Here is a 13,092-nt window from a genome sequence, read left to right on the forward strand (position 1 = left end):
ACGGATGAGAAAACTACATTCATGCTCCGACAGCTAAAGGAGCCAAACATTTTGAAGTTTATGGATGGTAGGAAAACGAATTATTTATAATAATAATTATAATTATTTTAAAAAACAATATGCGCTATATTAAAAAGGACACAACGCCGCCTATCGAAGCAGAGTCAGACATACTTGGTCAGAAATTCAATTTTCTCTTCTGCATGTATACTCAGACAAAACGAGAAGTATGACTTGACTGATCAGCCGAGCTATGAAATTAGCTCGACTACTGCGTACATGTAAATGTACTGAGTGTCTGGCGAGTCATAGCTGTGGAAAATCAAGCACAGTAGTAGAAGCAGAAGTACAGATCTTTTAGTAAAAGTAGTAATAACTTTGTGTGGTCGTCTATTAATGAGCTGCAGTGCGACACGTCAGGTGTGTGCATTTGAAGGTAACGAAAACACGATTCCTAGTCCCAAGTGATTATTGATGAATAAAAACATACATTAGATTCCATTTCTGCCAATATATCCCTCTAAATCCTTCATGCTGCACCTTTAAAAAAAGAAGCCAACTTTCTCAAGTGTTACACTGATTACGTTGATCTAAAGATACGCACATAGGGACTGTCTGATCAATATAAAGGTAAATAAGATTACAGAAATCAAACAGCAGCTTTACTGCGCAGAAAACTTTATAAACTCAGCGTTACAGACACATTTCAGTTTGTACCACACAAGTATTGAGGTCTAGAACTGAGTATATAAGACTTTCCCTGCTGTGTTGGCCCAGTGCATTATGGGACGCCTGAGCACTGACACACATATGGAGGATCCATTACCTTATATTAACTCCCTGGGAAAGCCAAAACCATCCAACTGTTAACTGTAACGTAATCCCGCTCGATCTCTGGATCAGATAATCTTACTGTGAGTTAAAACACTTTCCCCCTGTTGCAGGGTTTTATGTGTTTAACTTCACCCAGAGCGGCGGAGTTGGCGCGCCACGTCGGTGTTGTGCTCAGTGTGCTGTGGCAACTGATGGTCGTGTGTTATATAAAAGCTGCCACAGAGCGAGGATTATTGTCCTGTACATGCTTACTGAGTATCACGAGGTCACAGACAGTTGAGTTATCTTTATGACGACTGTAAAACTTACAGTTTCTCTTCTCAGCAAACAGGAAAGACAAGTTTGAACTGGGTGAGCTGCTGTGATACTGTATCAGCAATGCAGATGTTTTATAAGCCCCCTGTGTACTTAAGTTTTGTTTCTGCTCCAACCAGACGTCATATTTCTCTGCATATGGACCACAAACATCCTGAGCCTTGACCCCGGAGACGAATGACTGCAACAGACCAAACAGGTAAAATGAGTCACAGCTACTGCAGAGGAAGCACAGGGGGGATCCCAACTTCCAGATTTTAGTTTTAGTTTAACTGGTCTAAAATAGACGTGGCTCTCATCCACTCACTGTAAAATACAGGATGCTGAATTTTTCTTTGAAGCTATAAACATGTTTTTCTACTCCCACGCTGAGGCACGCAGGTTAAAAGTTGAACTTGCTTCAGATCAGTTGATACACTGCTGATATTATAAGGGGCAGCGGTGCTTTGTGGGAACTATCAGCAAGATTGGAATGCGTCTTCGACCAATCAGAGAGCTTGGCCGAGGCTCCCCGTTGTAAAATAATCAATCTGGATCATCAAAGCTCTCTGCAGCCTATCACAACGCTGCCAGGGCCTATAAAATCTAACATGCACGCAATAATAAACTTGAAATACCTTCATTTAAACAAAAGAGGAAATCTGCACAGTAAAGGACAGGACTTGGCTGCGTTTCCTCCGACGCCTGGCACAAGCCGCTGCCATGCCAGGCCGTGAATCCCTTCACCAAGCAAATATCTGAACGTCTTTGAGCGAAGCCCTCCGTTCCATAAAAAGCAGGCACGCATACATTTTAATGGCGAGTGCCAAAGCTGCTGCCATAGAAACTCAAAGAGCGCACTCAGTACCCACATGTCCAAGAGGAGCCTTTGTCCTTCAAATAGCTTTCATAAAATATGGGCTGGCACCCAACACGGATCACAGGGCTTCTGCTGCCGAGTCTGTTAAAGACAAAAGTATTCAATAGAGTTCAGTGAGCTTTGGTTCTGTGGCAGGAGGCTCTTTATTTGGGTCCAAGAGTGAATAATTTATGAGTCATTCTCAAATAGTTTCAGAGACAGAGAAATGAGAAATGTGGGGCTGGAGCACAGGAGTATTTTCATTTTCAACACTTGGCTAAATACGCCCACAAAAAGAGTTACTATGACAGAATTTTGACATGTTGAATATTTATTTTCCCAACTGTATGTCGACAAGGACGTGTAAATCATTGTATTTGGTTTTTATGTGCACTTTATACAATATCCCAACCTTTGTGGAATTGTACTATTTTCTCAATTAACCAATTCATTATTTAGTTGGTAAAATATGAGAAAAAGTGACAAATACCAACCAAAATTTCCAAGAGCCCAAGTTAAAATAATCATATTGCTCGACCATCAGTCAAAAAACCAAATATATTAGTAGTTTATTGTATTAATTTATTGCAAATATTGACATTTGAGAAGCTGAAGCCAGTGAATTTTAGCTTAAAGATCCTCTATAGACATGTTTTAACGCTATAAAATACTGTCTTTGAATAATAATTTGTGTCTGATTTGATTTCAAATACCTATAATCACTTCTCCCTCATCAAAAAATGCATAATCTATAATTTTGCAAAACTTTTTCATTAAAAGTTTACCTACGAGATGTCTCAGACTTTACCAGAAAGTCGATTCTGAGTCAATGTGCACTTCAAGTTTCAACATCTTACGTGTTAATTGTATACTGAACTATGACTGGACTCCAAACTAGTCGTGACGTCACAAAATCCTGCTCGCACACGTCTTGACCTTAGATTCAAGGTGACCTCAGAGACACTTTAATGTGAAAACAGCCTTCTGTCATCAAAAAGCAACAATAAGGAAAACACATTTTTGAGTGGAGGACTTTTAAAGTATGATGAACTGCAGATGAATAAAGTTTTAGCTCTATAGAAATGTCCTTATAACTCCACACAGACACACTGACAGTCAGACACTGTGTGTATTCTGCCAGACATCCCACAGACAGCAGCTTTCATCAGAGCATCACAAGCAGCACATCACTGCCCCCCTGAGGACCGCACTCATCACTGACATCACTTTCCCCACATTAACACTCAACATAACTGACAAGTCACCTGCAGCGAGGGCACGTTCACATTCTTTGACAAAGTTCATAGCAAAGGAATTACACCGTCTGTACTTTGATGGCACAAACAAAATAAAATGCAACAGTTCCAGTCAGCAACAGGAGGTCAGATACTGTATGACTAAATCTCTGCTTTCCTCGGCAACCTCCAGTGTTTATGTCTCCACGTGATGACTAACCGGTGACTTACTGCCACAGATGGCAGTAAAATGCTTTGACCCAGCCTCTACCTGTTTCCCCGCCTAAAGCAACGATGACATCAACACTGCTGTCTGTTTACAGTGTGTGTACATGCACACATACAATCAACCTCACCCAGAAGTGGGTCAAGACATGTCTCGAGGGTGTTTAGCAACAAATTAATTGTTTCAAGGACCAAACCTGAGCAAACACCAAAAGTAAGAATTACCACAGGGAGGTCCACAGCAGCATGACGAAACTACAGTACGGCACAGTTCATCACAAAGAGACAGAAGCAGCCGATGTCATGTAAGAGAAAGATGTGTCATGATTTATGAGACATACGTATAAATAATAGGCTACTTCTGACTGTATTTGAATTGGCAGCATTATGATTACATTATCAGTATTACAGCAGCAAACAACTTCTTGCTGTGTAAAGATATAGTAAATATAGTATAAAGTAGATATAGTACAGTAATGGTGTCATGAAGTCATGCTACTTCTGTGCGTGGACACAGTCCGGCTACGTGTGCATGTCTTGGTACGTGACCACAGGACGTGTCATTTCCATTTATAGTCTCTGTAAGCAGCTGTGCAAGGCATTCTGGTCATGCATCGCTGTGTTTCAGGAGGCGGGGCGTCCACTCCTCATCTGCGTAAAGTCTAATCTAGGCTACTTTATATACAAATCAGTAGCATCTATTGTCACCTGCCACCTCTGAAAAACTAAAACTAAAACTAACTCTTTTGTCGGCGTAATTGGAAGACACGTTCAGCAGCTGCATGGCTGTTTTTTCCAGCTCTAACGTTTTCAGAAACAAATTTCAGTGAACTGTTTCCGTAATATAAGAGAAAGTTTACACACGTGCCGCCATGTTGGTTCAGTTTAAGATCTGGGAGCAGACAGCTCACGGGCCTAGTGCCACAAAATGATTCAAGAAGTAATTTTAAATGTTTTAAAGTGACATCAAAACACCAATAAATGGGAAATAATATAAGATAATGTGATGTGTCTCACATTTATAATTCCCTCACACAAACAGTGACAAGTAGATTCCCCGTTAAGTTTTTAAAATGAAATGAAATTAGATTAGATTAAGTTAAATTACATTTTTGGGTAGAGCTCAACTCTTTATTAGGAAATGGATGTGCACAATATACTAATACAGTCAACTGAAAATTCATTCATAGCTTTTTGAAAGGGCCCAGTTGAATATTGCAATAATAATGTGCACACCATTTGAGAACCACTGTATGCATCTATGGTAAGTCCTTGTATGCGTTTCCCACAGGCCAGCTAATTCTCCTCGCTCAACACATACGGCGGTTACACATGATAACGGCAACAGCATCGTCACAATAGTGTGATGTCCAACTGTGATTCCCCCCTACATTAAAACAGTTTGCTCTGTTAGCACTGTTTGTGTTGTTAGCATCATTAGCTCCTAGCGCCCAGCTGAACCACCTCCATGTTGAGAGCCATGTGCAGACAATCCCACTCAGACTCTGAACTGATGTTGCACACAGCTTCATTAAGTATCAATATTAGCGTCAATGGGATCGATACAAAAAAGAAATGGATCCATCACATGTTAAATTACATCCTGTGTTCATGAATACTTTCTTTAATTAATTTAAGTTATTTTTTAATTACTTTTTCAATTTTTATTTTTGTTTTATTTAATTAATTTATACTTTCAAAAAATTATTCAAATTATCAATTGCTGGTAATAATCTATTCCCCTCATTAATCATGACACATTCCACATGATATTACATTACCTGCTTTTAACAATAAAAACATTATATAGATATTGATACTTGTATTGATTTCTGTGATGCTGGTGCAGGTTTTACTTGGTATTAGATAAAACAAAGTATCAACCATCCCATAATGCACATCTGAACACAAGACAGTTTTAAATGGAAAATAAAATATGTTCATTAAACAAATTCTCTGAACTCAAGAGGTGATCAAAGCACACAGCATCAGCAGGGTTACAAATACTGTGCCGTAATAACAGTTTCATGTGCGCAGGACGTGATCCAACATGAGATGGATCAGATTTCTTTGTATCAATATTTTGGACACTTGTATCTGTTCTCTAAACTGTGTCCTCCCGAACAATAACTGTGCTCACTCCTTCTTCTGGAGGGCACGGGGATGACCTCATGAAGATGATTCAAGTTGGAGCAACTGTTAAACATCTGGCGATAACACACACACACCGGTGACAATACAACTGCTCATGTAAATATTATTGTGCCAAACACAAATCACTGCTCCTACTGGGAGCGGATGTTGCTAAGCAACCACTTTGTTCGGCTCCTCTTCAGCAACAATACCGACATGCAGGGGAAGCAATTTCAATTGTTGATCTATAATACTGTTTATAAAATATTCGACTGTTGAATTGTGCTGCTGTTGTAGAGCAAGTCGAGCCGGTGAGCCCATGAACCTGCAGCGCTCTGCAGCTGACAGAACAACAGCAGCTCTTGTATCTCATATAACTGATTTAATCATTCAGGTCATTTATGGAGCAAAATACAGATCAGATGGTTCCACCTTCTCAAATGAGGATTTACTGCTTTAATCTGTAAATTAAATATGTTTGAGTTTTAGACAAAACAAGCATTTAATAGTTGGATAATGCTCTCCTCTGAACAGTAATTGTCCAATCATAGTTTAGCAACCATAAGTCTGCTTTTGTAAAAAATAAATAAATAAATAAATAAAAAGAGGCTCAATTCATGAGGAGCAGATTCACTTTGTAGTATTGCCTTGCTGTGTGTGAGCTGGTCCTGCATGTTATCAGAGTTTAGGGTAAAAAAACAACATAAAGGGGCTCCATGTGAAAGTCTGAACATGGTTCTTAACATGGATGTGGCTGAGCTGGCAGCTAGCAGCTAACGGTGCTAACTCCATAAACAGCACAAAAACAATGGCAACAGTGCTAACAGAGCTAACACTGTTAACCACGGGGGAACCAGAGGGTGGGCGCTATGCTTCGACAGCACTTACATCATGATTTCAGTGGTAACCACCACATGAGCGCAGTGCAAAGCAGCAGCGACGAGCTAGCCAGTGAGATACACACATGCACGCACAGCTGGACCGGCTTACCACAACAAACTATAGACAAACTCTGATTGTAACGCACAAAGAGGTAGTGTGACTTCATTCTCTACTATTTCTTTACACAGCCAATAAGGGGTTGTTGCTATGGCAACATTGTTTTGATACATTGGATGTGCTGAATGTGCATATTAAGGCAGTACAGGAGGAGGTGCACATTAATAATCCTCCAGGACTGTAACATGCTCATGTTTAACCCAAACAATGTGTCATGTGACAGCTTGGTTCAGATCCAGGTCGGAACACGTTCTCACCACAATCGAACTGCACCAGAGTTCGTTTGTAACCGGACTGACACCACCTCTTCAAGAAGGTCTCGGTCTGGTTGGTTTGGTGCGCACCTGAGTGTGATTGTTGTCACACCTGCCCAAACAACCAGCAGGGGCACGTGAACATAGTTCGATTGAACCGAACAAAACAGTGCAGGTGTGAAAGCACCTTTAACAACAGTCGTCATTTCAACTGGCAAAACTTAATTGTGCTACGCAAGAATGGTCAGTTTGACACACATACCAATGGTAACTAATTAGGCTGGGGTAGTGCTAACAGTCACTTTGTCAGCTTGGACTCTGTCTGGCTTGTTAAAGTAATTGTTAGTTGCAGCTGTATGCAGAGGATAAAGAATACTCAATTATTGCTAAAATGAATCCACAGTGGAACGTTGAAAACAGCTTCATCATGTTTAAGAGCTGCATTTCTGGGCCTGTGTCGTTCTGTGCCACAACATGAACCCAGTGACTGTCTGCTCCGTGTTTGGCGGGACCAGGATCCTGCAGGCTTCCGTCAGCCTCTCAGCGTCTCTCACCAGTAACAAAACAGCCACTTCCTGTAGCTGCAGGAAGTGCTGAAGTGGCACAGAGTGTTCCTGAGTGAACTCATCATCAAATGAGACTCGAGGGCTCAGTTGGCAGCACCGAGCACGCCGACATGCACATACACGAGTATGTGCACAAAGACACACACACACAGCTGGCAGTAGACTGAAACGGAAATCCAAAAATACATTCCCAGGGTTCTGCTGGGCAGATAAAGGTAAAGCAATACCATGAGGTCATGGTGGGATTACCATGAGATACTAACCTGGCCCAAGGCATTATGGGAGTAAGGGAAGAGGAGGTGAAGTGATGGAAAATAGTAAAGGGTGTGGCAAAACAGTACGAGTCACAGGGTGTGTCTGTGTTTGTGTGTGGTTAAATGGGATGGTGTGTTTGGTTTGATGAGTCTGAGAGACAGTGACGAGCTTCACATGAAACATAAGACCATCAAGAGATACTATTATCCCGTCCGGCCAGATCCAACTCACCAACAGATCCACACTTTCTTTTCGTCCCAGAGATCCATGCTCCAGCTTCTCGCTGCCCGGGGTGAGGATGTAGGGGCTCTGGCTCTGACCGCTAGAGGGCTTCATGTTGGGCAGACTGAGCGACCGCAAGTCCTTCACACCCTGCTCCACCTTCAGCTCATCACCCAGCCGTGCTACATGAAAAAAAAAAAAGGAGGCTGAGCCGTGTGGGAAAGGGAATTTTGCAAAACTGAAAACTTGCACAACCTTCAGATCATTATTTATTTAGGATCTGTATGATTTATCACTATGGTCAAAATGTCAAGTGCTTTATTTCAAGTTTACTTGTCTCCTTATTTGAGACATTTTAAACAGAGTACCACACCCAGAGTTTTGAGTTTGATGTTTTTCTTGAAGTTAATCCTTTAACAGACCCTCGTAAACATCACAGGGTATATTACCAACAAAAAACACAGACAAACTTCTGTTAAACCTGTAATAAAATGTTTTTTTTGGCACTTGAAAGCAGCAGAGACAAGTTGTTCACACAAAATCAAACGTTTAAGTTGATATGGTGAGCTTGTTATCATATTGTTGTCTACACATCCAGCACATACGGAGCAACATTATACTTCATTCTGAGCTGTGCTTCTGGTTGATGTAACTCCAATATTCACTCTCTTTTAGCTCTGTTTTTGGTCTCTACCAAGCAGCAACTCCTGGGGCTGAAAAAGTAAGCCAACAATGAAGTGACAAAAACTGCAGTTCCTCTAACGGCCACTTGAGGCTGGCTCCAAGAGCGAGTCAATGCCCTCAGCCACCCATGTTAGAATGCCAAACTCTGCAGCTGAAAGAAACATGTTTACAGTCCGGTATAAAAACAGTTTTGGTCTCTACTGCTAATTTCACCGTCCATGACAACTGCATAGTGGACAATTTTTTTATATAACTCACCTGTTTACATTTTATCAAGGCTTAAAATTATGCGTAATCACTTTTGTTCACCTATAAAAGTCTTGTTAGGCATTTGATTGTACTGAAAGACCCTCTAAGGGGTCAGATGTTCAGTTTTAAAACCTGTTTTTTGTTTTTTGTTTTTTTTTAGCAAAAATTAGGATTCTCATTATTACAGTTAACCATAGCCTTAAATGCTGCATGCTAGGGCTGTGCGATACGATGATATATATCGTGTGACGAAAGAAAAATGTCTATCGTTTCATATTTTGCTCTATCATTTATATCGCTGTGACGCAAATTACACTTCTTACGGCAATATTTTTCATCATTTGGAGTCTGTCCATCTTTTGCACGCATCTCATTGATAAATTACTCTTCTTGGCTTTTTAATTCGCAAAGCTTTTACGGCACTTACAGTAGCAAAACAAGTTTATATAACTGCGCTGTCTTTCTCTGCTGCGCTGCACACACTGAGGGCTCAGCCGCGCAGAGAGCAGAGACGCAGCGAGGCGGCGACAATATTCAGATTAAATCAGGTGGTGCGGAGTACAGCCTCAACTTTTTATTCATTGGATTAAAATGTGCTATATTGTGATATGTATCGTCATCGGGATATGAAATGACCTACATCGTGATATGAGATTTTGGTCATATCGCCCAGTCCTACTGCATACTAACCAAGCTAGCAGCTAGCAATAGCTCTACCCTCTCACCAAGTATGTCACTTCTTGCTCCAAAAAACAAGATGGTGACGGTCAAAATGCCAGACTCAAAGCTTCGATATGGGTGTCCAGAAACCACTGGGTGATGTCAGGGTGGCTACGTCTATTATTTTGTACAGTCTATGGTTAACAGAAACCAAAACCGAACAAATGTTTTACAAGTTAAACCTGTAATAAAATATTTTTTGGCCACTTCTGGGAAGCAGAAACAAATTGTTCACGCAAAATGTTGTCTATTTTCACATCCAAAAGATATGGAGCGACATCATAATTTATTCTGAATTGTGTTTCTGTCCACCTGGCAGATTTCAGTCCAGTATTCAGTCTCTTATAGCTCCTCTGTTGGACTCTAATAACTCCTCTTTATCTCCTAAACGCTCAACTATGTTCATCAGAAAGGCGATTACTTTGTTTTTGTGCTGTTTGACAGTGGCCAGGCAGCGTAGGTCACTTTTTAAAAGCTTTTTTTCCTGAAAACAACAGACGAGTACACTAAAACATTAAAGTTGTGGGCTGACAAAACAAAACAACGTACTAAAACGTGATGAACCGCTTCATACAGTCAGGTGTAAACTCTTCATCACATGAGCAAAACCTTTAACATACATGTGATCCATTATTAATTTAAAAATACTGATTATACCCACTTCAATATTTGTTGGAGCTTTGGAGGAAATAATAATGTGATTGAGCATTTTAACAATATAGACCAAAACAGAGCAGAACAATGCAGATGCTCAGTTGTCATCTTTATAAAAACTGTTTAACCCTCCACCCACATGACCTAACAGCTGTAGACCGTTTGCCCTCGACCTCTGTTTCAGCATGTAACTCCAGACTGTGAGTCGGGCGGGTGAACATTTGAAAAGAATAGTCATTAGTCATGGCGCAGATCTGTTTTATGGAAGGCTTAAACAGGCCTGTGATATGGAAACTGACACAAGTGTAACTGCAGCGATCGCGCAGAAGGAGCACCATTCCTAGTTTCCACTGGGGAGAGGGAGCTGGCAGAGTCATCACGCTGCTGTTGCTGCTGCTGCTGTTGCTGTTGCTGCTGTTGCTACATTATTATTAAGGGATTGATGGGAATCTTAATCACACTTCTGGAAAAAGACTGAGCAGAGCAGTGATGTGTTTTCCCTTGTAGCTCTGATCACCTCTGTACAGTCCACTCCCTTTTCCTCCTGGTCAGAAGCATGTGAGAGGAAACTGGCCTCCGTCATCTCACGTGCTCGGTCATTGTTCAGGGCTCGCAGATAAGAATGCTGTGACGTCTAAAATACACCGAAATACAGGACTTAAAGGCTGCCTACTTTCTATGAACAAAGCAAAACATCAGCACATGATACTGCTGCGTTTCTCATTTATTTTAAAAGTTTATGGTCCTATTGTTTGTCCACAGTCCTTTCAGAGACACCCAACAACTTAATCATGATTATGATTTAATTAGAAATAAGTTGGAAAATGCAGACAGGACCCATCTGTTACCGGCCGCGATGTCAGTGACTTTCAAAAGAAAAATTGTGTTTGAGTGACTAAACATTCACAGCGCAAACAAACAACAGGTACTGATGTTATATTCTGACACAACAGGAGGAAGACGATGGAGGATATTTACTAACCAGCTGTAAACTGACCTCATGGATGCAAAATGTTGACCAAAGACTAAAGATAAAAATGAGCTCAGTCCCAGTTCAGCTAATAAAGATCTGATGCTGGGCTGTTATAACACGTTGCATGTGTTCGTATAGTGATGAATGTGCAAATGAAAGTGTTTCCTGCTGTTGCACCTGACATACTGGTTGAACAGAAGTGAGAATGTGAAAATATATTCTGCAAGAGGAAAGTTATATGTTAGAATGACCTGATATTGTTATATAAACAAAAACATCAGTGATTCAAAGTTCAGAATCAATCCGGGAGAATTTCACTAAAACTTCTTAACCGCTCTGACTAAATTATTGCTGTAAAAAGACTTGTCTCACTGCTTCGATCTGGCTCATCTCTCGCCCTCAGTGTGCATCCAATAAAACGGTGCCACAAAGTTTTTCTCACAAGTTAAATCTCAGACACATTTGTCATTCTGCAGCGATAAATCAGGCATAGCGGCTTGTTGTGAGCATATTTTGTGTCTCAAACACAGAAACCTTAAAATACACATTGGATGAGCATAAACACGCCATTCTCAGCTGAGAAAAATATCAGTGCAGTCCTTAAAGGGATAGTTCAGATTTTTTTTAAGTGAGGTTGTATGAGGTACTTATCTATAGTCAGTTTGTTACAGACAATAGATGTCAACTGGCACGCCTCCAGTTTAGAGAAGCAGACAGGAGTACTGACACAGAAGCTAAGCAATGTACTGTTGTGGGCGGGGACAAAAAGTCCTACTGAAAAATATTAATATCATTCTAAGTGTACACTTTTTAAGAATGTTTTCACCGCTTTACTTTGCCGTCAGACAGCAGACAGGCTGCTTCTTCCCACTTTAACCTGAATAACAAACCGGAGCTAGCTGTGAGGCTAGTGGAGCGTTAGCCGCAGTATGACCGGAGGGAAGCACAGTCAGTTAGCCTCTGCTAGTCTCTGAGCTAGCCCCGGCTCTCTGTTTGGATCCAACCGGAGCACCGAGCCCTGGTTTGTTATTCAGGTTAAAGTGGGAAGAAGCAGCGGGTTTGTCGGCCAGCTGAGTGAAGTGGAGCCTGCGGAGGAAACACCGGGACCGTCTGCAATAGTCCGTGGAGGTGCTGCGGTGCTCGGCTGCACAGATAGGAAACCCCTCGGCTGACAGGATGTATCACTCTCTCACTCTGCTCTCTCTCACGCAGGTGCATAACATATGTGCTACTTGGCTGTCGGATAGTCTGTGTAGTGTGTTCAAATGTGACTGACACAGGGCGATGTGAGGCGACACAACAGTTGGCTTTCATCGCTGCTAGTTCTTTGATGTTGGTTTGGTGTGTCCGCAGCTTTAGTCACCAATTAGCTTTTGAAATTATTTACTTGTAATTGTTGTCTCCCTGATAAACAACTGAAAATACGACTCAGACAGTGGTTTTACAAAGCCCCTAATAGTCTGGCCCCATCCCACATCGCAGACCTCCTAACCCCTTATTCTACCTCCAGGTCCCTCAGGTCAGCTGAGATTCAAACTCAGGGGTGATCATGTGTTTGCTGTGGAACAGCATCTCTGTCTTAATCAGATCTGCCCTGTCCATTGACTTGTTAAAGTCCAGGCTCAAATCTACTTTTATTGATTAGTGTTTGAGTCCCCCTGATGTGGCTTATTGTGATGTTGCCTCACCTGTTTTTTAGTGTGAGTGTTTTTTTAGTTTGAGTTGAGAGCAGCTGATCTGCAGTGTGTTACAGTGCAGCACAGTTAGGGTTCCGAAATCATGAAGTGCTGCAGTTAAGCATGTAAAGTGCCAAAGCAATGGGCCTTCTGATGGCAAATTAAAGCAGTGAATATATTCTAAATATAGCAGGTGGCTATTAAACGTATTGTTGCTGCCCCTGTCCACAGCACTACATTTCTTAGCGTGTGTGCTGGCA

At 41.3% G+C, this 13,092-nt stretch overlaps 1 protein-coding gene across 3 annotated transcripts in view; it reads right to left on the reverse strand.

The window, feature by feature from the left end:
- plekhg5b (pleckstrin homology domain containing, family G (with RhoGef domain) member 5b) overlaps nucleotides 1–13,092 on the reverse strand; it is a 114,213-nt gene that overhangs the window by 24,082 nt on the left and 77,039 nt on the right. For all 3 annotated transcript variants that reach the window (XM_033629263.2, XM_033629268.2, XM_033629270.2), the window contains one exon: nucleotides 7,886–8,058. In XM_033629263.2, the coding sequence (XP_033485154.1) occupies nucleotides 7,886–8,058 (173 nt within the window). The remainder of the gene's footprint in view (nucleotides 1–7,885; nucleotides 8,059–13,092) is intronic.

Source organism: Epinephelus lanceolatus, chromosome 8, assembly GCF_041903045.1.
Source record: "Epinephelus lanceolatus isolate andai-2023 chromosome 8, ASM4190304v1, whole genome shotgun sequence".
In the NCBI taxonomy this organism is placed as follows: Eukaryota; Metazoa; Chordata; class Actinopteri; order Perciformes; family Serranidae; genus Epinephelus; species Epinephelus lanceolatus.